Raw genomic sequence first — 26,987 nt, forward strand, 5'->3', positions numbered from 1 at the left:
TGACTGGCAAGCTATTCAGGTAGTAAGTGGGATTTGTATTTTAACTTTGTAACAGCTTCACTTTTTGTGGCTTTGGCTTCCACTAAATTAATCGGTCAGTTTGTGTGTGAAGCTAGAAAAAATGTCACGCTATAGGATGTGGTTATTGGAGAAATAGAGGATGAAAGGTTGGAGTTTCCAAAGAGGGTGTGAGTCAGTGATAGGAAGGTCTGTAAAGAAAGACAGGAGGAGGACACAAATCATAGTTTGAGATTATTTCATGAGCATGATTTCTGACGGCTAGGACAGTGACGCACAGGAAGTTAAATGGAAGCAGAGAATAAATGAAGATGCAAAGGTCTGGATGTTAAGGAGGTTAAAGAATATGCATCGAAAATGTTGTTGTAAAGAAAGAACTGATTCTAAAAATGGACTACATACAGATAAGGCCCAGTGGATGAATCTAAGAAAGCAGAACGTCTGAAGAAGAGAAGGACTTGGAAGGACATTGGAAGAGTCCTGAGAACAGACAGTGGAAAGCTCAGATTTCTATCAACAGGCTTGTGTCCTCCTATGCCAGTCCATATGGTGTTTGTATTAACCCTGTCTGTATAGCGTAAGCTGCCAAAAACATTTACATATAAATTAAAAGAGAAAAAGACATTTCTCTTTCCTTAAAATAATCTGCACATAAACAATGTGAGGATGTAATGAACAAACATGTACATCGATGATTACTAAGAGCAGATGTCATGCTGTGATTGTTATATAAGTGTCATTGTTATTTGCCTAAGAAAGTACTGTATTTTTGTAAATCACTCTAGACAAAATAACTATATAAATCCTGTTAAATAAAAATCTCTAAATTGTGATTTCAGAATGTATCCATGGCATTCTAAGCCAATGGCTTTTGCATTTGCATAATTCTTAAGCGAGAGTTAGCTTTCTGATGTTCACAACAGAGGTGTTTATAAACTTTCTAAGATGGCAGCCTGTTCCTGGGCATCACTGCTGTTTACCATCTTCGAATTTGTACACATGAAGTTATTTGAGTATTTTTATTTCCATGTGATCGCCTGTACAAATGTAGGCAACCGAAACACATTATAGCTAAAAGTTCCTGTGATAGAAAATAAATGTGGATTACATACAGATATAGATAATGGCTTCCTCAGATTGCAATAAGTCATCTATCAAGAAATATCTGCTTATATATCATGCAGATTAGAATGCTGTACACTTAAAGGGCAACACTTCAAACGTACATGTTTAACAGGAGATATAAAATACAGCTCTAATGGATCTTCATGGGCTTGGTTATGACAGTGACGGATCGTCTGCATTGCAAAATGTATCTGCAATATTACCTCCAATATGAATAATCGTAGAGAAGAAAAACTTTTTCTCATTCGGTAGGTCTATGTCAGAAACTATGACTTGTTCATAATTCACACCTTATTCCTAGGAGAACTCCAAGCTGACTGGGAGCAATTATTATGATAAATCTAACCCATTCTGTTTGCACTCTACTTTAACTGGTAAAACCGCTGCAACTCATTCTCATAACTTTTCGAAGAAAATGCAAAAAAAAAAAAACGTATGACGTTTTTAGTAGTGATCCTTGACGCATGTTCCTGGGACAATGTTTGGTAGTTTTAAAAGCAAAAACATTGTATTATTTCACAAAGGAAAAAATAAGTTGTTTTCATTTTGAGTGTGACCTGTGTATTCATGCTTTGGAATCTGTATATTTCTTATGCTTTATTTGCTAATCAAGAAAATGAAAGTGGAACAAATCTGAGGTGTGCTGAGGTCTTATTTGCAAGATGTAGAGGTTTTGAAGGAGATAGACAGACAGACAGAGACAGACAGACGCATCATGTTTATCCATTTATTTATAAAGGGAAATCAAATTCTATCTTGGTGAACAAAAGGTATTTGCTCTACAAAACTCACACAAACGGATCTGTTGTATCTGCTTTTGAAATTGATGTTTAAATATATGACATAAATCTTATTTCTTGTGCAAAGGGCATGTTATTTAGCAATAGGCACCTTGTTCAAAGCTAAGAAATGCCTAATTTCTTTCCCTTTTCTTGCTTCACTGACTTTTCTATCTATGCCAGTAGTCTCTAAAAATATCTCATCGGCATCCGTTCCTTCTCCTCTTGTGTCTTTCACGTATACGACTGTGGCACATGGTTACAGTTTAGTGTATAAATCAGGCAGAACAGAAAGGATATCCCTCAGACAGCCGCACACATGCAAACATCAAACAGGAGGCTTTTTTAGTGCAGCAGGGATAATCCGAATACAAGCAGCACTGATCAATGGTGAGTGGGATAGGGCTGTGCGTGGTGTATGTGCAGGAGCCCCCCCAAATCAATATTTGGCAAGCTCTCCGTTTCTTGCTGCAGTGTTTGACAAGAGTAAGAACACGAACAAGGAAGCGAACGGGAGGACAAAAACAACCCTACACATCACATGTGTTTCTACATGCATCCTGGAACACTTGTGAGCTGTTTCTGCTGGAGGATGCTGCAGCAAGTGATTCATAGGGGATTCAAGTCATTTTTCTACAAACTGGGCTTATTTGTCAGCAGGCACCCGGTGTTTTGTCTCACTGTTCCAATAGTCATTACCATTATTTTTGGTTACAGCTTCCTTCACCGGTACAGAAAGGAGACTGACTTGGAATCTCTGGTGGCCCCAAGCCACAGCCTGGCCAAGATAGAGAGGAGCTTGGCCAGCAGCCTCTTCCCCCTGGACCAGTCCAGAAAGCAGCTGTACTCTGACTTACATACCCCTGGGAGATATGGCAGGGTGATCCTGGTCTCTAAACCTGGTGGGAACATTCTACTCCAGGCTGAGCAGATACTTCACATCCATCGGGCTGTGCTGGAGATGAAAGTCAACTATGGGGTTTACAATTACACCTTCTCACATCTGTGTGTGTTGGGCAATGAGGAGAAGAAATGTGTGTTGGATGAGATTATTTCAGTGCTAGAGGACCTCAGGCAGGCTGCGCTCTCCAATAAGACAACAGCCAGGGTGCAAGTCAACTATCCCAAGACTAAATTAAAGGTATGTCCATTAATGAGTCTGGTGATGTACGAGTCTGAGTTGCTGTTTACAACCATACAATGTAATAAGTGCATTAACATGAAAAGGAAAAAAAAACACAAATGCAATTTCTCCATACATAGAAATATATTGCACCAAAAAAAATTGTTCCATTTAGTATGCCATGCTGAAACTGAATTTATCTATGTTTTTCTATTTAAAAACATGATTGAAATCCATTACTGTGCTAGCTTTTATTACTTCTACTTGGAGGCTTTTCCATACATCCACTACTTCTGCAAAATAGAATTGTCTCTCGTTCCTCATTTGTCTGTTACCATCCAGCCGTGCTGCATTGTTCTTGTGTTTCTCTGTTTAGGGTCAGTTACAGAGTAATAATTGCTTTGGACATGCTCACAGTTTATGTTGGGAGCCACAGCTGGCTATTGTCTCAAACTATCAATAAACTCGACTATTTTATCACATAGAGCAATGGTTCCAAACCCAGTCCTCAAGGTACACTAACTGCAGTATTTAGGCATTTTAAAATTGCCTTTCTATGGGGATTAGTACAAAACTTGGACTGCTGGTTTGCTTGAAAACTGGATTGGGAAACATTGATATAGAACATTTAGTGCTGCCTGGATCAGATAAAATATATAATCTGCTGAAGAACACCTTAGAATCAGAGCTGTCAATCACTACTAGATTTGCATTCCATACTAGTTTTGCTTAGATGACAACCTCTATTGAAAAATGTAAGTTTAATTGCAAAGAAATCTTAAAATCTGCAGTCCTTTTCATATCTGCTTTTTTTTTTTTTTTTGGGGGGGGGGGGGAGTGGGGGAGGTAAGGGGGAATCAAGTGTTCAAGATAAGTAGTAGGTCATTACAAAATACTGTGTAATTCAGTTATAAACCATCTATGATATTGTTCTTAATACGTTATCTGACAGCTAGAATATTTAGCTTGTGTCATGTGCTGTGTAAATTCAAGAACAATTACCTCTGTGCCATTGAGGTTGGTGTCTGCTTTGATGCACGAGATGGGGGTTGTGAAAAATCCAGAGCTTCTGAATATGTGAGATGTTAATCTAGAACTGATCAAGAGTAATGAGATTTTATTGAGAATTGCTTGTAACAGCAAATCTTTAATTTGATGATTATGATTTGATTGGCATGTAGAAAATCCCTTGACAAATCACCTTAATATTCGTGTTATAAGCGTCCCTGTGTTCTCTGATAAATTACAATGTTTTTATTGAATTATTGTACTGTGTTTCATACAGTATTAATAAGTAATAATGTTTTAGTTGCTATATCTAACACTTTCACATCCAAATATATACTTCTCCAGTCTGTACCAAGCCGTTGTCGGGCGAAGATGAATTATTTTATTGTTTTACATATTTTTATGCTTTTTGTTTTTCTTTTGTGATACAGTTATATTTTTATTTTAATAATTGCGATGGGATTTTTTTTGCCGGGGGGGGGGGGGGGGGGTTTGTGGCTAAAGACAAGACGCTAACCACCCGGGCCATAATTTTGCAGTGAAGTGGACATCATTGGAAGTGGAAGTCGACATCATTTACTAATTAGCTCCCTTTACCACCAGTAGGTGGAATCTTGATGTGGATAAAAGTTCCTCCCCATTATATTGGATGGGTGCTCCCCTGTTGATTGTGTTAGATTCTGTAGCAGAGTCCCCTGTACCCCGGCTGGGTACCTCCGCCAAAGGGCTGCTTCCTAGCTGGAACTGGGAAACAGATGGGGGAACTAGCTCTCTTAGTCCTTACAAGGACTTTCCTCACTTCATCCCCTGCAAGCTGGAACAGCAGACACCGGGGTTAAATCTTCCTTCCCTCCAGTAACTAGATGAGACACAGTACAGGTACAAACTCTAACCATCTTTATTGGGAACACACAGCTTTTATGCACAGACTCTCCATTTAGTACAACACAATCCCAGGCAGGAGGGGTCTGGGTTACAGATAGCCATCTCCTGCTCTTGGAGATACCAACAGCACATACAGGTACACACATTAAAACACATATGGGGGAACACTAAGGGGCTCTGAACCCCAGCAAGGGGTTATACATATAAAACACATCACTGGATAGCCAAGGGTCCCATCTAGGATCCTTGTAAATAGCGGGGCTTTCGGATATACAGAGCAAATCATTGTCTAAAGTCTGGGGCTCAAGGCTCTGTACATCCCCGAAACTTTGCGCCTAAACCAAGCAAAAACCAATCAGCTAAGAGGCATAAAACCAATTTGTGCCAATCAGTGCTCAGGGAGGAGAGGGGTTTCGCTGCCCAATCAGAAGAAAGGACGCAAACCCAGTTGCACCAATCGGCACTTGGGGAGGAGAGGGGTTTTGCTGCCCACTAATTAGAAAGGCGCAAAACCCCATTTGAACAGGCGCTCCTTCTCTGATTGGTCACCTGCGCCCACAGCAACCAATCAGCGCTTATTTTGTGCCGACTAATCAGGAGAATGGCGCAAATCCCGTTTGAATGGGCGCTCCTTTTCTCATTGGTCGGCACGGACTTCCAGGTGGTCAGCGGGACCCCTGTGGCTGTTTAGCCGACTCACAGCTCTAGGGATTCTGCTAGGGCTCGTGCCTCTCTCTGGCGGTTACCTCCACTTAGGCAGCCCCAGAGAGATTGCTCTCGGGCAGCCACGAGCCTGGCCTTGTAGTTCCCGGGTAGGGGATATAGTGATTATAGCTCCGTTAGGAGCAGGCAGGGCGATCCCCGACTCAGGGATCTGAACGGTGCGGCAGGTCTGTTCCGAAAATGAATGCTTCCCCTCGGCGGGCGGTCGGTTATACGAACTGACGGCCACCCAGGGGAGCATTCGTTAATGATTTTCTTTGCTGTTTCAGGACATTCTAATAAGCGTGGGTAATCAGGGTGTTCCCCGTTTGGGAGATGAACGGGTTCTGTTTGTATGAGCTCTTACAAACGGGGAGAAGGCAAAATACATGAAATACCTACAAATACATGGGTAAACCTTAAGAATAAAGAGAGGGGACACAAAATACAAGGGGAAAAATATACGAATATTCAGTGGGCATGGTACTTAGTGGCTCACCCACCACTCATGGATGGGGGCTAGGGAGACATTAGATCTTCACACCTTTTTTTTTAAACCCCCACCCACTGGCCATTAGATGTGGCACTATGGGGACATTATGTACCCCTCACTGTATTATTTTTGAACTGCCCCACCTTGGGGACAAGGATTAGCCACTTGTAAATAGTGTTTAGTGTGTAATAGACATGTCCGTACCTATAGCATGGTAAGTGGGGGCATGAGGTGGTATTTTATCTCCTTTTTACTAAATGGGAGTGCTCTGAGCAATTGCTGAGTTTAGCCCCACTGAGCTAAACTACCAGGAAGCAACTAGACCAGTTGTCTGATTGACAGCCATGGGATATAACAAGGTTAATTTATGAAACTCATAAAAATCATTCAGTGGAGCTCTATATACATGAAAATACAGTGAGTGAATTCATATACTTCTAATTTACAAAACTATTAGTGCTTCCTATCCTAAGTGTATCATGTATCTGATATTGAACCTATTAACAATCTGTTATATGTAGCTTTAAAATAATATAAATATAGATAATTGTAGCGGAGTGCAATATTAAAATCCACGATCTCCGCTGGTTCCACAGGTAAATCCACAATCAGCGCTGAAAAGTAAGGCAAGTCCCCAAATCCTCCCAATAACCGGACGAAACACAGTTTGGGAGTCAACAACTCGCTTTATTCACAAGCTGGCATATTTAAGCAGTTCCCCATGCAAGGGGTTTCCGTACAGATAATTCAGGGGATTTCTCCCAACATGCATTGTTCTTCTCCCAACAGGCATTGCTGCACGAGAGGGATACTCCCACTAAAATGGTTAACGATTAAGTGGATTATCCCCTCGTGCAGCAGAACCGACAATTTACTTTAAAATATATATTTTACACAATATTCGGTACATTGAGATGACCGAACGTTCGGTAGATAGCTGGGGTCTGAGCGCACCTTTTGTGAGAATACCGCTCAGATCCCAGCTGAAATGACCGAACGGCGCACAAATACAGTGTTGCATAGAAGTTCCCCTCAATCTGTCGAATGTATTTAGGGGAACGATTCTACCGAAAACCGGGCTCCCGAATGGCCTGGAAGTGCAGCGGTGTTCGCATCATCGAGTAGCCGTTGTTAGTTCCAGGCACTCGACGACCAAACACCGCTGCGAAATAGACGAATCCAAGATGGCCGACCGCCGCATGGTCGGTAGTCGAACGACGGCCACCCAGGATAGTCTATAATTACCGATTGCAACATTGTTGCAATCGGTTAACAAGTGCCACACGACCCTGAATGTGTGATCTACCAGGGGGGCCCGTATTCGTTCGGCGAACGGCTTAGATCGCCGCTGTTCGCCGAACGAAGTACTTGTATGCTGGTAGCTTACGGCTTCCAGCATGCGAATCACTATAGCATAACATACACACAGCAAGTTTACACGGCACACAGTACAGCCTACAGACAACCTTCCCATATTATAGTTCCGAAGTGGCTAGGTTTGCCACAATGCTCCCCCAGAACCAAGCCGGCATACACAGTCTGATCCCAACGGATCGGCTTGGGGAGGTCCGGGAAAGTACTCACAGATCACTTTTCAAGTTCAGTCTGTCTGGATAACCCGTCGGCGTTACCGTTTTGTTTCCCTGGGCGATAGTGTATTGTAAAGTCGAAGGGCTGCAGCGCCAAACTCCAGTGCAGCAGCCGGGAGTTATCCCCAGCTACACGGTTAAGCCACACCAACGGGTTGTGATCTGTGAGTAGGGAGAAAGGTTGTCCATATACGTACGGCTGTAATTTCTTAAGGGCCCACACTACGGCCAGGCACTCCTTCTCAATGGCGGCGTAGCTTACTTCTCGTGGCAATAACTTTCGGCTCAAGTAAGCTACGGGATGTTCGCCGCCATCAGTTCCAACTTGGCTCAGCACTGCCCCCAATCCAAACATTGAAGCGTCTGTGTGGACAAGAAATCGTTTAGTTGGATCAGGAGCAGCAAGTACAGGAGCATTAGTTAGTGCAGTTTTTAGTTGTTGGAATGCCTGTTCACACTCTGGGGCCCAGACGACCTGTCGAGGAAGATTCTTACGGGTCAAGTCAGTCAGGGGTTTGGCCAGGGCGCTATAATTGGGTACAAACTTTCTATAGTACCCGGCGGTACCCAGAAATGCTAACACCTGGGTTTTTGTCCTAGGGGTCGGCCATTTAGCTACCGCTTCCACTTTAGCTGGTTCGGGTTTCTGTTGCCCGCTTCCCACCCGGTGGCCCAAGTACTGCACCTCTGCCATCCCTATATGGCACTTACTGGGTTTCAGCGTCAACCCTGCCTCTCCAATGCGATCTAGTATGGCCCCTATGTGTTGTAGGTGCTCTGCCCAGGTCTGACTGAATATAGCTATATCGTCTAAGTAGGCACAGGCGTATTCCTGGAATCCGTCCAGTAACCGATCTACCATCCGCTGAAACGTTGCCGGAGCGTTTTTCATCCCGAATGGCATGACTCGAAATTGATACAAGCCAAACGGGGTGACAAACGCCGACTTAGGGATGGCATCCTCGGCTAGTGGAATCTGCCAGTATCCCTTACATAAATCTATGGTAGTGAGATACTGGCCCCGTGCCATCTTATCCAGCAGCTCGTCTATCCGGGGCATCGGATAGGCATCAGACACCGTTTTGTCATTTAGCCTCCGGTAGTCGACACAGAAATGTGTCGTGCCGTCCTTTTTGGGTACCAGCACTACCGGCGATGCCCAGGGGCTATCGGAATGCTCGATCACCCCTAGCTGCAACATCTCCGCTATTTCCTTTTCCATGTGGGTCCTGACTGCTTCAGGGACGCGGTACGGAGTCTGCCGCATGGGTAGCTGTCCCGGGGTTTCAACTCGGTAGGTGGCTAGCGGAGTGTACCCAGGCAAATTGGAGAAGGTAGCCCCTTTAGCTACTATCAGCTCGTGTACCTGGGCACGCTCCTGCGGGCTTAGCCGCTCTCCCAGCTGAACCCCCTTGGAGGGCTCGGTCTGTTCTTCCTGTTCCAACAGGTCAGGTAGGGGCAAATTCTCCTGATCCTCCGAGGCTGAGGCGCATATTGCCGCCACGTCCTCTATCCTCTCATGGTAGGGTTTGAGCATGTTCACATGTAGCATGCGTCTCTTCCCTACCCCTGAGCAGGGGCCAATCACGTAGGTGGTGTCACACTTCTGTTCCACCACCTGGTATGGGCCTTGCCAGATGGCCTGCAGCTTGTCTGTGCGGACAGGTTTTAAAATCAAAACCTTCTGCCCTACCTGAAAGCTGCGGTCTCTGGCTCCCCTATCGTACCAACGGTGCTGGCGTTGTTGGGCCGCCTGGAGGTTGTTGCGCACTTCCTGAGTCAGCGCCTCCAGACGGTCCCGGAATTCCAGTACGTACGATACAATAGGGGTTCCATCTGGGCTACTCTCTCCCTCCCAATGCTCTCTAATGAGGTCTAACGGTCCCCGTACCCTTCTCCCAAACAGCAATTCAAAAGGGGAAAATCCTGTGGACTCTTGGGGTACTTCTCTATAGGCGAAGAGTAAATGGGGCAGAAAACGTTCCCAGTCTCTGTGGGCCTCTCCGAACGTACGGAGCATCTGTTTCAGCGTACCGTTAAATCTCTCGCATAAGCCATTGGACTGGGGGTGGTATGCAGAGTTTACTATCGGCCTAATGCCACATATTTTCCATAGTTGCTGGGTGACCTCGGCGGTGAATTGGGTGCCCCTATCGGATATTATTTCTTGGGGAAACACCACCCGGGAGAATATTTTCATTAATGCCTCGGCCACCGTCTCGGCATGGATATTCGAGAGAGCTACGGCCTCGGGGTATCGGGTGGCATAGTCCACTACTGTCAGGATGAACCGTTTACCGGAGGGACTGGGTTTGGATAATGGCCCCACTATGTCAACTGCCACCCTACTGAAAGGTTCTGAAATAATCGGGAGGGGACATAATTTAGCTTTGTGGCGGTCACCTCGCTTGCCTACTCGCTGACATATATCACAGGAGGTGCAGTATTGTCTTACATCTTTAGAAATCCCTGGCCAGAAAAATGCATGGGTTAACCTATATCGGGTACGGGTCATTCCTAGATGTCCGGATAAGGGAATATCGTGAGCAATCCTAAGTAGCTCGGGACGGTACTTCTGGGGAACCACTAACTGTTTGGTGGTCACTGTGACGGACCCTCCCACTCCCCGTTCTGCAATGCGGTATAGTAGCCCCTTCTCCCAAGTATACCGCTCCTCCTCTGTCCCCGCTTGGTTAGTGTGTACCCTGTCTCTGTACACCTGCAATGTGGGATCTGCCTTTACCTCGGCTTCAAACTTAGCTGGGGTATCCCAGGACATACGTGTCGGGTGAGGGTCTTGGTCTCTTACCTGAGCCTCAGAGTGTGTAGGTGGAGCCGTGGTGCGGGCCTGTTGCCGGGTGGTGACTGGATGGGCTTCTTGGTAGGGAGCCTGTGGGACAAAAGCAGATGTCATCTGGCCCAAGTCGTTCCCCAGTACCACATCCGCAGGTAGGTTTTGCATGAGACCTACTTCCACAACCCCCTCCCCCACACCCCAATCCAAATGTACTTTAGCAGTGGGCAAACGGTACACTGCTCCCCCTGCCACCCTCACAGCCACTGATCCACCAGTGTGAGCGGACCCGGAACTAGGTGGGGTGCGATCAAGGTGAGCGTGGCTCCGGAATCTCGGAGCCCTTGTACTTCTTTCCCCTCCAGCGTCACCAGCTGGCGATGATGCTGCCTGTTGTCAGTGGCTCTGACCGACATCACCTCGTGTAATACCCCTAGTGGTTCCTCGGGTTGAACACTCCACATCTCTTGGGCCGCTGGTTCCCGCTGATAATAATGGGCTGCAGCCCTTGGTGCGGGATTCGGTCGGGTTTGGTTCCAGGTGGGTCTGCCCCGATTTTGGGTGCATTCCCGGGCTATATGCCCCCACTGTTTGCAAGAGTGGCACTGGATATTGGCACGTCCATTGTACTGGGAGGCGGGTGGTATATTCCCTGGGGCCGTGCGAAAAGGGGTTGTAGTGGGAACCGGGGCAATAGGAACGCTGGGTGACCCTGTGGGTCGCGGGTAACTCTTGGAGAGGGTTATCTGATGCCTTCTTGCATCAAAATGCTGGTCGGCTAATTGTGCCGCCTCGGTTAGGGTGAGAGGTTTCCTGTCTCGCACCCATTCTTGGGTCACTGGAGCCAACCCGTCGAAGAATTGTTCTAGCAGCATTAACTGCCGCAATCCTTCCATGGTAGTGGCTTGGCTCGCTTGTATCCACCCTTGGGATGCTTGGTCCAGCTTGTGTGCCCACTCGGCATGTGAGTCTTTATCTGGTTTCTTCAGATTTCTAAATTTCCGCCGGTATGCCTCTGGGGTGATGGCATACCTTTCTAATATCGCTTGTTTCACTTTCTCATAGTCCTTGCTGTCCTCGCTGGGTACAGCGCGGTATGCGTCAGCTGCCCTCCCTGCCAGTCTACTTGCCAGCAGGGGGACCCACGTTGCCCGTGCTAAGTCATGTAAATCACACAGCCTCTCAAAATCTTGTAAAAACCCATCGATTTCCTCCTTCTCCTCGCAGAATACTTTAAATGCTTGATAAGGAATTTGGGGTTTTACCTGGCTGTGGGATGACTCCGTCGTGGGCTCTGCTCGAGATGCTGTATACTGCGGGCTGTGTGCCATCACGTACTCCTGCACATTCGCCATTACTAGGTTCAACATGTCCACTGATATAGGCTGTGGTAGAAATGCCAGCCTGGTCCTCATTTCTCTCTCGTAGAGAGTTTCTTCCATGACTGCTGGGGGTGTAGCGCTGCGGGCTTGGTCTCCCTCCATCAGCTCGGCAATTAGTACCGCCTTGGTTTTGCTGCTGGCTACTTTACCCCTGGCTTCCAGTAGTTCCTTTAACGTCTGTTTCTTTAGTTTAGAATAATCCGTCTCCATTCACTTCGGCAGTCGGTTCTTTCGTTGAATTCTGCTTGCCATTCCCTTTTCTCATTCGGCAGTTGCAATTTGCACGAATTGCGCTTTTTCGGCTGTAAGGTCGGATCCCGTCGCTTGCCACCAATTGTAGCGGAGTGCAATATTAAAATCCACGATCTCCGCTGGTTCCACAGGTAAATCCACAGTCAGCGCTGAAAAGTAAGGCAAGTCCCCAAATCCTCCCAATAACCGGACGAAACACAGTTTGGGAGTCAACAACTCGCTTTATTCACAAGCTGGCATATTTAAGCAGTTCCCCATGCAAGGGGTTTCCGTACAGATAATTCAGGGGATTTCTCCCAACATGCATTGTTCTTCTCCCAACAGGCATTGCTGCACGAGAGGGATACTCCCACTAAAATGGACGATTAAGTGGATTATCCCCTCGTGCAGCAGAACCGACAATTAACTTTAAAATATATATTTTACACAATATTCGGTACATTGAGATGACCGAACGTTCGGTAGATAGCTGGGGTCTGAGCGCACCTTTTGTGAGAATACCGCTCAGATCCCAGCTGAAATGACCGAACGCCGCACAAATACAGTGTTGCATAGAAGTTCCCCTCAATCTGTCGAATGTATTTAGGGGAACGATTCTACCGAAAACTGGGCTCCCGAATGGCCTGGAAGTGCAGCGGTGTTCGCATCATCGAGTAGCCGTTTTTAGTTCCAGGCACTCGACGACCAAACACCGCTGCGAAATAGACGAATCCAAGATGGCCGACCGCTGCATGGTCGGTAGTCGAACGACGGCCACCCAGGATAGTCTATAATTACCGATTGCAACATTGTTGCAATCGGTTAACAAGTGCCACACGACCCTGAATGTGTGATCTACCAGGGGGGCCCGTATTCGTTCGGCGAACGGCTTAGATCGCCGCTGTTCGCCGAACTAAGTACTTGTATGCTGGTAGCTTACGGCTTCCAGCATGCGAATCACTATAGCATAACATACACACAGCAAGTATACACGGCACACAGTACAGCCTACAGACAACCTTCCCATATTATAGTTCCGAAGTGGCTAGGTTTGCCACAATGCTCCCCCAGAACCAAGCCGGCATACACAGTCTGATCCCAACGGATCGGCTTGGGGAGGTCCGGGAAAGTACTCACAGATCACTTTTCAAGTTCAGTCTGTCTGGATAACCCGTCGGCGTTACCGTTTTGTTTCCCTGGGCGATAGTGTATTGTAAAGTCGAAGGGCTGCAGCGCCAAACTCCAGCGCAGCAGCCGGGAGTTATCCCCAGCTACACGTTTAAGCCACACCAACGGGTTGTGATCTGTGAGTAGGGAGAAAGGTTGTCCATATAAGTACGGCTGTAATTTCTTAAGGGCCCACACTACGGCCAGGCACTCCTTCTCAATGGCGGCGTAGCTTACTTCTCGTGGCAATAACTTTCGGCTCAAGTAAGCTACGGGATGTTCGCCGCCATCAGTTCCAACTTGGCTCAGCACTGCCCCCAATCCAAACATTGAAGCGTCTGTGTGGACAAGAAATCGTTTAGTTGGATCAGGAGCAGCAAGTACAGGAGCATTAGTTAGTGCAGTTTTTAGTTGTTGGAATGCCTGTTCACACTCTGGGGCCCAGACGACCTGTCGAGGAAGATTCTTACGGGTCAAGTCAGTCAGGGGTTTGGCCAGGGCGCTATAATTGGGTACAAACTTTCTATAGTACCCGGCGGTACCCAGAAATGCTAACACCTGGGTTTTTGTCCTAGGGGTCGGCCATTTAGCTACCGCTTCCACTTTAGCTGGTTCGGGTTTCTGTTGCCCGCTTCCCACCCGGTGGCCCAAGTACTGCACCTCTGCCATCCCTATATGGCACTTACTGGGTTTCAGCGTCAACCCTGCCTCTCCAATGCGATCTAGTATGGCCCCTATGTGTTGTAGGTGCTCTGCCCAGGTCTGACTGAATATAGCTATATCGTCTAAGTAGGCACAGGCGTATTCCTGGAATCCGTCCAGTAACCGATCTACCATCCGCTGAAACGTTGCCGGAGCGTTTTTCATCCCGAATGGCATGACTCGAAATTGATACAAGCCAAACGGGGTGACAAACGCCGACTTAGGGATGGCATCCTCGGCTAGTGGAATCTGCCAGTATCCCTTACATAAATCTATGGTAGTGAGATACTGGCCCCGTGCCATCTTATCCAGCAGCTCGTCTATCCGGGGCATCGGATAGGCATCAGACACCGTTTTGTCATTTAGCCTCCGGTAGTCGACACAGAAACGTGTCGTGCCGTCCTTTTTGGGTACCAGCACTACTGGCGATGCCCAGGGGCTATCGGAATGCTCGATCACCCCTAGCTGCAACATCTCCGCTATTTCCTTTTCCATGTGGGTCCTGACTGCTTCAGGGACGTGGTACGGAGTCTGCCGCATGGGTAGCTGTCCCGGGGTTTCAACTCGGTAGGTGGCTAGCGGAGTGTACCCAGGCAAATTGGAGAAGGTAGCCCCTTTAGCTACTATCAGCTCTTGTACCTGGGCACGCTCCTGCGGGCTTAGCCGCTCTCCCAGCTGAACCCCCTTGGAGGGCTCGGTCTGTTCTTCCTGTTCCAACAGGTCAGGTAGGGGCAAATTCTCCTGATCCTCCGAGGCTGAGGCGCATATTGCCGCCACGTCCTCTATCCTCTCATGGTAGGGTTTGAGCATGTTCACATGTAGCATGCGTCTCTTCCCTACCCCTGAGCAGGGGCCAATCACGTAGGTGGTGTCACACTTCTGTTCCACCACCTGGTATGGGCCTTGCCAGATGGCCTGCAGCTTGTCTGTGCGGACAGGTTTTAAAATCAAAACCTTCTGCCCTACCTGAAAGCTGCGGTCTCTGGCTCCCCTATCGTACCAACGGCGCTGGCGTTGTTGGGCCGCCTGGAGGTTGTTGCGCACTTCCTGAGTCAGCGCCTCCAGACGGTCCCGGAATTCCAGTACGTACGATACAATAGGGGTTCCATCTGGGCTACTCTCTCCCTCCCAATGCTCTCTAATGAGGTCTAACGGTCCCCGTACCCTTCTCCCATACAGCAATTCAAAAGGGGAAAATCCTGTGGACTCTTGGGGTACTTCTCTATAGGCGAAGAGTAAATGGGGCAGAAAACGTTCCCAGTCTCTGTGGGCCTCTCCGAACGTACGGAGCATCTGTTTCAGCGTACCGTTAAATCTCTCGCATAAGCCATTGGACTGGGGGTGGTATGCAGAGTTTACTATCGGCCTAATGCCACATATTTTCCATAGTTGCTGGGTGACCTCGGCGGTGAATTGGGTGCCCCTATCGGATATTATTTCTTGGGGAAACCCCACCCGGGAGAATATTTTCATTAATGCCTCGGCCACCGTCTCGGCATGGATATTCGAGAGAGCTACGGCCTCGGGGTATCGGGTGGCATAGTCCACTACTGTCAGGATGAACCGTTTACCGGAGGGACTGGGTTTGGATAATGGCCCCACTATGTCAACTGCCACCCTACTGAAAGGTTCTGAAATAATCGGGAGGGGACATAATTTAGCTTTGTGACGGTCACCTCGCTTGCCTACTCGCTGACATATATCACAGGAGGTGCAGTATTGTCTTACATCTTTAGAAATCCCTGGCCAGAAAAATGCATGGGTTAACCTATATCGGGTACCTATTCCTAGATGTCCGGATAAGGGAATATCGTGAGCAATCCTAAGTAGCTCGGGACGGTACTTCTGGGGAACCACTAACTGTTTGGTGGTCACTGTGACGGACCCTCCCACTCCCCGTTCTGCAATGCGGTATAGTAGCCCCTTCTCCCAAGTATACCGCTCACCCTCTGTCCCCGCTTGGTTAGTGTGTACCCTGTCTCTGTACACCTGCAATGTGGGATCTGCCTTTACCTCGGCTTCAAACTTAGCTGGGGTATCCCAGGACATACGTGCCGGGTGAGGGTCTTGGTCTCTTACCTGAGCCTCAGAGTGTGTAGGTGGAGCCATGGTGCAGGCCTGTTGCCGGGTGGTGACTGGATGGGCTTCTTGGTAGGGAGCCTGTGGGACAAAAGCAGATGTCATCTGGCCCAAGTCGTTCCCCAGTACCACATCCGCAGGTAGGTTTTGCATGAGACCTACCGGTACTTCCACAACCCCCTCCCCCACACCCCAATCCAAATGTACTTTAGCAGTGGGCAAACGGTACACTGCTCCCCCTGCCACCCTCACAGCCACTGATCCACCAGTGTGAGCGGACCCGGAAACTAGGTGCGGTGCGATCAAGGTGAGCGTGGCTCCGGAATCTCGGAGCCCTTGTACTTCTTTCCCCTCCAGCGTCACCAGCTGGCGATGATGCTGCCTGTTGTCAGTGGCTCTGACCGACATCACCTCATGTAATACCCCTAGTGGTTCCTCGGGTTGAACACTCCACATCTCTTGGGCCGCTGGTTCCCGCTGATAATAATGGGCTGCAGCCCTTGGTGCGGGATTCGGTCGGGTTTGGTTCCAGGTGGGTCTGCCCCGATTTTGGGTGCATTCCCGGGCTATATGCCCCCACTGTTTGCAAGAGTGGCACTGGATATCGGCACGTCCATTGTACCGGGAGGCGGGTGGTATATTCCCTGGGGCCGTGCGAAAAGGGGTTGTAGTGGGAACCGGGGCAATAGGAACGCTGGGTGACCCTGTGGGTCGCGGGTAACTCTTGGAGAGGGTTATCTGATGCCTTCTTGCATCAAAATGCTGGTCGGCTAATTGTGCCGCCTCGGTTAGGGTGAGAGGTTTCCTGTCTCGCACCCATTCTTGGGTCACTGAAGCCAACCCGTCGAAGAATTGTTCTAGCAGCATTAACTGCCGCAATCCTTCCATGGTAGTGGCTTGGCTCACTTGTATCCACCCTTGGGATGCTTGGTCCAGCTTGTGTGCCCACTCGGCATGTGAGTCTTTATCTGGTTTCTTCAGATTTCTAAATTTCCGCCGGTATGCCTCTGGGGTGATGGCATACCTTTCTAATATCGCTCGTTTCACTTTCTCATAGTCCTTGCTGTCCTCGCTGGGTACAGCGCGGTATGCGTCAGCTGCCCTCCCTGCCAGTCTACTTGCCAGCAGGGGGACCCACGTTGCCCGTGCTAAGTCATGTAAATCACACAGCCTCTCAAAATCTTGTAAAAACCCATCGATTTCCTCCTTCTCCTCGCAGAATACTTTAAATGCTTGATAAGGAATTTGGGGTTTTACCTGGCTGTGGGATGACTCCGTCGTGGGCTCTGCTCGAGATGCTGTATACTGCGGGCTGTGTGCCATCACGTACTCCTGCACATTCGCCATTACTAGGTTCAACATGTCCACTGATATAGGCTGTGGTAGAAATGCCAGCCTGGTCCTCATTTCTCTCTCGTAGAGAGTTTCTTCCATGACTGCTGGGGGTGTAGCGCTGCGGGCTTGGTCTCCCTCCATCAGCTCGGCAATTAGTACCGCCTTGGTTTTGCTGCTGGCTACTTTACCCCTGGCTTCCAGTAGTTCCTTTAACGTCTGTTTCTTTAGTTTAGAATAATCCGTCTCCATTCACTTCGGCAGTCGGTTCTTTCGTTGAATTCTGCTTGCCATTCCCTTTTCTCATTCGGCAGTTGCAATTTGCACGAATTGCGCTTTTTCAGCTGTAAGGTCGGATCCCGTCGCTTGCCACCAATTGTAGCGGAGTGCAATATTAAAATCCACGATCTCCGCTGGTTCCACAGGTAAATCCACAGTCAGCGCTGAAAAGTAAGGCAAGTCCCCAAATCCTCCCAATAACCGGACGAAACACAGTTTGGGAGTCAACAACTCGCTTTATTCACAAGCTGGCATATTTAAGCAGTTCCCCATGCAAGGGGTTTCCGTACAGATAATTCAGGGGATTTCTCCCAACATGCATTGTTCTTCTCCCAACAGGCATTGCTGCACGAGAGGGATACTCCCACTAAAATGGACGATTAAGTGGATTATCCCCTCGTGCAGCAGAACCGACAATTTACTTTAAAATATATATTTTACACAATATTCGGTACATTGAGATGACCGAACGTTCGGTAGATAGCTGGGGTCTGAGCGCACCTTTTGTGAGAATACCGCTCAGATCCCAGCTGAAATGACCGAACGCCGCACAAATACAGTGTTGCATAGAAGTTCCCCTCAATCTGTCGAATGTATTTAGGGGAACGATTCTACCGAAAACCGGGCTCCCGAATGGCCTGGAAGTGCAGCGGTGTTCGCATCATCGAGTAGCCGTTTTTAGTTCCAGGCACTCGACGACCAAACACCGCTGCGAAATAGACTAATCCAAGATGGCCGACCGCCGCATGGTCGGTAGTCAAACGACGGCCACCCAGGATAGTCTATAATTACCGATTGCAACATTGTTGCAATCGGTTAACAAGTGTCACACGACCCTGAATGTGTGATCTACCAGGGGGGCCCGTATTCGTTCGGCGAACGGCTTAGATCGCCGCTGTTCGCCGAACGAAGTACTTGTATGCTGGTAGCTTACGGCTTCCAGCATGCGAATCACTATAGCATAACATACACACAGCAAGTATACACGGCACACAGTACAGCCTACAGACAACCTTCCCATATTATAGTTCCGAAGTGGCTAGGTTTGCCACAATAATAGTGCACAATTCTTTGAATTTTACTAGTGCAATATGTTATAAATGGAGCACTCACTTAATCCAAGAGCCACATAAGCTAGCTGTGGTTATAAAGGCTTCTCTGGCAGTTTAGGTGACCACTCCTCTCTGATAGGTATAGCAGAAAGATGTTCTTGCCTCTTCAGATGGCTTTCTAGTGTAGTCTCAAAGAGAAAGAGTAGACTATTATTATTATTATTATTATTATTATTTATATAATGCCAACAAAAATTCAGCAGTTCTGTAAAATGGGTGGACTAACAAACACGTAATTGTAGCCAGACGAGTTTGACCCAGAGAAATCGAGGGGTTGAGTGCTTACATGCTAGAGGAAGTGGGGTAATATGAGACAAAAGGCAAGAGTAGGGATAGAAAAGTAAATTGGTAGAATTGTATTCACTGAAAACTTAGTGTGTTTTTTAACCCCTTAGTGACCAGACCGTTTTTAAATGTTCTTACCGTCAAGGACAAGGGCTGTTTTTCTGTGGTGTTTGTGTTTAGCTGTAATTTTCCTCTTACTCATTTACTGTACCCACACATATTATATACCATTTCTTGCCATTATATGGTCTTTCTGAAGATTCCATTATTTTCATCATATCATATAATTTACTATAAAAAAATCTAAAATTTGATTAAAAATTTAAAAAGAAAAAAACACACTTTTTCTAACTTTGACCTCCAGAATCTGTTACGCATCTACAACCGCCAAAAAACACTTGTGCTAAATAGTTTCAAAATTTTGTCCTGAGTTTAGAAATACCCAATGTTAACATTTTCTTAGCTTTTTGCAAGTTTTTTTTCAAAATTAATTAAAGTTACATTGGAACACTGAAATCTGTCAGGAATCACTGAATAACCCTTCACATGTATATATTTTTTAAAAGAAGACAACCTAAGGTATTAAACTTGGGGCAATCATTTTACCACCAATCTATGCCAAATAAAAAAATAATAATAATAATTGGTGATTTTTATGACACACAATTTAAGATAATATGTACTGAGAACTTTAAGGGTTACTGCCAAAGAACACAATATATGTTCAGCACATACAGTAGAGTGATACCACCCATGTATTGGTGTGTCGGGTTCTCTGGGGGCTAAAAGACCTTATTTGGATGGTGTGCATGCCAGTTTTCAAACTTGGAATTTTCACTTGGAATTTTCACTTGGAATTTTCAGTTGGTCATTATCCTCCCATGTCCTATTTGGGACATTTTTGAAGCCGGCCAATGTAACTTACCCCCATCAAACCATATATATATATTTTTAAGTAGACAACCCACAGTATTTAAAATGGGGTATGTCCACTCTTTTTTAGTAGCCACTTAGTCACAAACCCTGGCCCAAATTAGCATTTATATTAGTTTTTTTTGCATTTAAAAAAAACAAAAACTGCAATTTTACTGGTGATATCATTGTCGTGATAAGTTTTACTTTTTAAAACACTCATATGTGTGTTCAGCGAAGTCTCCCGAGTATAACAATACCCCCCTATGTAAAGGTTTTATGGTGTTTTGGAAAGTTACAGGGTTAAATATAGGGCTTGCCAATTAAATTCTCTGGACTGTCTGTCTGGGTTGTCAGGCAGGTCCCTCAAATTATAATTAATACAATTAAAAAAATATGTACAGTAATACCCTGAAAATGTGGGCTTCTGAATCTGCTGCTTCACGAATTTGCGTACTTTTTCCTCGGGTACAGCAGATGTAATCCATAGATTTTTGTCGGGACTGTTGCGAGGAAGTGAGGTCACACGTGATGACATTGCTTCCTCCCAGTGCTCTTTGCAGACAGCCGCACAGGAGGAAAGAAAGATGAGCTCCCAGGACCAGGTAAGTGCACGGAATGAGGGAGGGGGGTGAAATCTTTATCATGGACTCACTACTAGCTTATACTACTAGTGAGACTCACTACTAGCACTGATCCTCCTGTTCAGCTCCCGTGCGCACACTGCAGTGATGTCGGAGCCGGAATATGACATCACTCCGGCCTCGGCACCACTACGCGGCACGTGAGGGAGCTGAACAGGAGGATCAGTGCTCCCTCGCCGACTGCATTGACTGGCCAGCCGCCGGCCAGCCGGCCAGCAGCCCCACTGTGAGAATCCACCTCAGCAATCCCAAAGGTAGAGAGGCTGGGGGGATTGAATTAAAAAAAAAATGTGAGTGTGTTTGTGTGTGTGTGTGTCTGTTAGTGAGTGTGTGTGTGTGTCTGCTAGTAAGTGTGTGTGTGTGTGTCTGTTAGTGTGTGTGTGTCTGTTAGTGATTGTGTTACTATGTGTGTGTCCGTTAGTGTGTGTGTGTGTGTGTGTGTGTGTCTGTTAGTGAATGTGTTAGTATGTGTGTGTCTGTTAGTGAGTGTGTATGTTGTCTGTTAGTGAGTGTGTATGTCGGTTAGCTAGTGTATGTGTGTCTGTCAGTGAATGTGTGTGTCTGACACTGAGTGTATATGTGTCTGTCAGTGAGTGTGTATGTGTATTTAGAAGGCGGGGTGGTGGGGGGATGCCTGAGTTTTGTCATGCCTAGGGCAGCACAAAACCAGGATACACCACTGCTTTAAGGTTTAAGTGAATAAATTAAAAAGCACTACATGCTGCCTTTACAAGTCCAAAAGTAAGGCTTTACTTTGTACTTTAATGGTGGTTGCCTTCGTATGGAGCCCGAGATATCCCAGAGGACGTGTAAGCAGAACTATGAGCTTGTGAGGGTTAACAGCATGTTGGGGGGTTAACACAGCCACATGTACATTACGTGCTGCAACTATTGGTGGCCATTGGAGTCTGTATTTGTGTTGAGTTGTCTCTGCTATATACCACTCACTGCAGTGCTGTTTGCTTTTTTCTCCAACTGCCTGAATACTTCGTTAGAGTTTAGAAATATGGGAGGGGAACTAATTAAGTATGACTGCGGGTGAGGGCTTATTAAGTGTGAGTACAGAGGCTAATTAATTATACATGTGTTGGGAAATAATGATGTATATGCTAGAGAAACTAATTAGGAGTGTGGGTGGTGGGGGTAATCAAGTACATAGATGTGAGTATGTGGTTATTAAGCTTTAGAATGAATCACCTAAATATGCCAGTTCATGGGGCCCACCCTAGGTGTATCTCTCTGCTAAATTGTGCTTACTAAGTTAAGCATTAATGTGCCCAACTTACCTCAATTTTATCTCTGCAGGAATTCACCTATTCCTCTAGCTCTATCTACAAATGTGTATTATGTTAATGTTATCTACCAAAGTCAAAGAGCTTTATCCAGTTTAACTGAGTCTTCTTTTTTTTAATAATATAGGCACGTCAATGTCTTTGTTTAAAATTAAGAACATTCTTTGTTATGGTATATTGTAGTATTGGACATTTACAGGGTGTATTCTCTAAATTGAGAATTATTGAGAATTCAAAGTGAATTTAAGTTCTGTACTCAGGACAGCTCCGCGGCTGCAATAAATGTAATTGGTTAGTAAAATAAAATAAAAAAGGCTTTCAATGATTACCCACTCCACATGAGAACTACTTATTGTATTTACACAATATGCTGTTGACATTTCTTTCACTGTTTTCTATCTGTACTCCGCCTTTATCCACTGTGTTATGAGACCTGGTTCTGTCCTTGTGTACTGAAGAACGTTAGGATGTTTTCCTAACTATGTACTGTTATTTGGCTGTCTAAAAGTAAAGAATTAAAAAAAAGAACAATGAAAATGGAGTCCTGGAAAAGTGTGAAATAATTTTATTCACATACACATTCACAGAGACTTCCCCATATAGAATTCCCTGATCTGTTAGGGATAGGAGGTTTGTACAAATTGCACCAGCCCACAGACAAATAAACTCTCCATACAGTATCTGAGTTTATAATGAGGAGGACTTGGAGGCCAAACCTGAATTTCATTCTTTCACTGTTCTCGAACTGTTGAACCCCAAAAGGTTGCTCTTCAGCAACAAATCTCCTTGTCCTCAGCAGCTTCCGTATTATCCAGTGCAGTTTCAGCAAGTGCAGAGTGCCTTCGAGCAGGGCTGCTGCTGATTGAATTAGAATGGTCAGCTGGCCTATTCGTAAAAAGGTAGGTACCTATTTGGTGAGCTTCTGATTGGCTTAGCACGTAAGCTGACTGCTCTAAGCCATTTACCGTGCTTCCTGAAACTACATTGAAGAAACTGGATGCCATTGGGTACAGGGAGATGTGGAGCTGGAGAGCAACCTTTGGGCTTAACACTTTACCCCTTCAGCTAAGAAAGGGACATAGACATCTGGGCATCATAATAACTTAGTTTCCATGAAGTTGTTACTAGCTGATAATGGCCAGTCACATGTCGGCTCAGCATTCCAAGTATTTGGTGATACTGTTTGGCCACTGTTTACTAAAAAGTAATCAAAGTGTTCAGCAACCTATGTTTCAATAGTATATGAATAGATTTTCCAATCCTCAGACCACACTTTACACGTATAAAGTCTAACATTCTAAACTGTTTTTTTTTTTTTTTAAAAAAAGGTGGTTTGACTTAAAACTCAAGATTTACTTATCTTAAGTGTCTATTTTTCAGTATTGAGTGTACATGTATCTACATATAGCTGCAACTGGACTTAAAATTAATATTCTAAACTCATTCTAAATATAAATGGAAGCAACACCACAAAGTGGACTCTTACTGCTATGGCTTCTTTTTTTCTAAGTTCAAAATTATTTTCTGTCCTACCCATACACATCTAGCCTGGCGTCTTATGTGCCTTCACTTTAAAAATCAATGCCTCTCTGATAGATGCAGGGGCAATGCTAAAGAGTGAATCATGGATCTATCCCTTCTGTAATCAAAAATTCTGTAGCAGAAGGCCAATAATGCTGGCAATCACAAGATGCTTGCTGCTATCAAGGCATTATAGGAATGTCAACATTCCCTCCTAGGTCTCTGTCCTCCATTACTCCAGCTTAGAAAATGTTTTCTCTCAATAATTACACAGGGGACAAATATGGACACCATCTTAAACACGATTTGCAAAAAAGTAATGATAGTTCAGGCACTCAAGTTCAATCCAGTGGGCAGATTTATTGGAGCAAAATCAAAACAACGTTTCGGCCCACAACATGGCCTTTGTCAAGCTTGACAAAGGCCTTGTAGTGGGCCGAAACATTGTTTCAATTTTGCTCCAATAAATCTGCCCACTGGATTGAGCTTGAGTGCCTGGACCATCATTCATTTTTTGCAAATCCCAATGTGAGGATTGACCAACCTCAGGCCCGGTTGCACCCCATCCAGGAGAGTGTGGTATCCTTATTGGTAAATACCTTCTTAAACACAGTCACCTGGAGGTGTATGACACAATGTGTGTCACACACAAGTGTGGTAGCAACTATATTATCCCCCCAAAAAACAACATATGTTCAATATATATATTCACATAGTTGCATAGCTGAAAAGAGACTTGCATACATCAAGTTCAGGCCTCCTCACATATGTTTTTGCTGTTGATCCAAAAGAAGGCAAAAATGCCAGTCTTAAGAGCTTCCAATTTTGCAACAAACTAGGAAAAAATTCCTTTTTGACCCAAAAATGGCAGTCAGATATCTCCCTGGATCAAGCAGCTATTACCCCACTAATTAGAAATGATATCCCTGTATGTTATGTTTTTGGAAGTATTTATTCAATTGCTGTTTAAACATATGTATGGGCTCTGATAAAACCACATCTTCAAGCACAGAATTCCATATCCTTATAGTTCTTACTGTAAAAAAACATTTCCTTTGCCATAGATTAACCCCTTAAGGATCAAACTTCTGGAATAAAAGGGAATCATGACATGTCACACATGTCATGTGTCCTTAAGGGGTTAAAGGACCACTATAGTGCCAGGAAAACATACTCATTTTCCTTGCACTATAGAGCCCTGAGGGTGCCCCCACCCTCAGGGTCCCACTCCCACCGGGCTGGATGGAGAGGAAGGGGTGAAACACTTACCTTTCTCCAGCGCCAGGCTCCCTCGGTGCTGGAGACTCTCCTCCTCCTTTCCCCGTCATCGGCTGAATGTGCATGCGCGGCAAGAGCCACGCGTGCATTCAGCCAGTCTCATAGGAAAGCATTCTCAATGCTTTCCTATGGACGCTGGCATCTTCTCACTGTAAAAATCACAGTGAGAATCGTGGAAGCTCCTCTAGCGGCTGTCAACGAGACAGCCACTAGAGGCTAGATTAACCCATACGTAAACATAGCAGTTTCACTGAAACTGCTATGTTTACAGCAGAAAGGGTTAATCCTAGGTGGACCTGGCACCCAGACCACTTCATTAAGCTGAAGTGGTCTGGGTGCCTATAGAGGTCCTTTAAATCCTTTTTATTCCAGCCTAAATGCGTGACCTTGTGTCCTATGTATAGCCCTGTTTATCAATAGATTTCCAGATAATGATTTGTACTGGTTCCGAATATATTTGTATAATGTTATCATATCCCCTCTGAGGTGCCGTTTTTCCAAACTAAAGAGATTTAAATTGTTTTAACCTTTCTTCGTAACTAAAATGCTCCATTCCTTTCATCAATTTTGTAGCTTATCTCTGCACTTTTTCTAGTGCCATGATATCCTTCTTTAGAACAGGTGCCCAAAATTGCACAGCATATTCAAGGTATGGTTTTACCAGCAATTTATAAAGAGGCAAAATTATATTTTCATCCCTAGAATTTATGCCCCTATTTATACACGACAAAACATTACTGACTTTGATTGATATTGCATATTGCTGCCTAATTTGTTGTCTATAACAATTCCCAAATCCTTCTCGTGTGTAGTTATCCCTAATTCCCTACCATATAGGGCGTAAGTTGCTTGTGCATTCTTGACCCCGAAGTGCTTAACTTTGCATTTCTCTACATTAAATTTCATCTGCCATTTCAGTGCCCAGTCCCCCAATCAATCTAAATCCCTCTGCAGCAAAGCAATATCCTGCTCACATTTTATTACTTTACAAAGTGTTGTGTCATCTGCAAAAACTAAAACATGGCTTTCAATGCCTATTGCAAGATCATTTATAAATATGTTAAATAGAAGCGGTCCCAAAACAGAACCCTGAGGGACACCACTTACCACTTTTGTCCAGCTTGAAAATGTACCATTAATGATAACTCGTTGTACTCTATCCTTAAGCCAATGTTCTACCCAAGAACAAGAATTTTCACCTTGACCAAATTATTTTAGTTTGAAGACTAACCTATTGTGAGGAACCATATCAAATGCCTTGGCAAAATCCAAGTAGATTACATCCACTCCAACACCCTCATCTATACTTCTACTTACTTCTTCGTAGAATGCAATCAGGTTAGTTTGGCATGACCTATGTTTTCTAAAACAATGCTGATTATTGCTGATAACAAAGTTCTTCCCAATGAATTCCTGAATATTATCCCTTGATAGCCCTTTAAATATTTTCCCAGTCACAGAAGTTAAGCTCACAGGTCTATTATTTCCATGCAAGGATTTTGAACCCTTTTATAATACAGGTACGAAATCTGCCTTCCTCCAATCCTCCGGTACAATACCTGAAACAAAAGAATCTTGAAAAATTAATTACAGAGGTTCACTTATTTCCCCACTTAGCTCCATAAGTACTCGTAGGTGAATATCGTCAGGCCCCGGAGCTTTATTTACCTTCATTTTCTTTAACTGCTGTAGCACCTTGTCTCGAGTCATCCAATCCCAAGTTATTTGCAAGTTTTTTGCAGCAATCATTTGCATATCTCTTGCCATGGGATCCTCATTAATATATACTAAAGAAAAATAGTTATTTAAAATGCCTGCCTTTTCCTGATCTTCATTAACTAACAGACCCATCTCTGTTTCCAGTGTATCTACACTTTCATTTTTGTTTTTTTTAGAATTGATGTAAACTCTATTTTTTATATTTTCAGTTTTATAGATTCCATAGATATTCTTTTCACAGTGTATGTTTAGGCACATGCATTTTTTACAAATATTTTTTGCAGTGCATAAGAGTTATACAAACATGCTCGAAGTACCCCAATGGCATTACTCAGGCTTAGTTTCACGAAATACACTGGGGCATTAGAAGGGACGTGCACATTTTTATACTTTTTTTAACAGGATTGACATTTAGAGAAGGGACAGGAAATAGGAACATAAATATTGCAAGCTGGATCAACTGGTTATGTGGCAGGTTATATGCAGGTAAACGATTGAGTAGCATACATAAACAGTATATGAGTAAACAGTATATG

At 45.3% G+C, this 26,987-nt stretch overlaps 1 protein-coding gene across 2 annotated transcripts in view; it reads left to right on the plus strand.

The window, feature by feature from the left end:
• Positions 1 to 2,514: 2,514 nt before the first annotated feature.
• Positions 2,515 to 26,987, plus strand: part of PTCHD4 (patched domain containing 4) — a 99,922-nt gene continuing 75,449 nt past the window's right edge. Inside the window, exon 1 of one of the 2 annotated variants that reach the window (XM_063440831.1) lies at positions 2,515 to 3,063. In XM_063440831.1, coding sequence (XP_063296901.1) covers positions 2,515 to 3,063 — 549 coding nt within the window. The remainder of the gene's footprint in view (positions 3,064 to 26,987) is intronic. The other variant, XM_063440832.1, reaches the window with a different exon arrangement.

Source organism: Pelobates fuscus, chromosome 2, assembly GCF_036172605.1.
Source record: "Pelobates fuscus isolate aPelFus1 chromosome 2, aPelFus1.pri, whole genome shotgun sequence".
Lineage (NCBI taxonomy): Eukaryota > Metazoa > Chordata > Amphibia > Anura > Pelobatidae > Pelobates > Pelobates fuscus.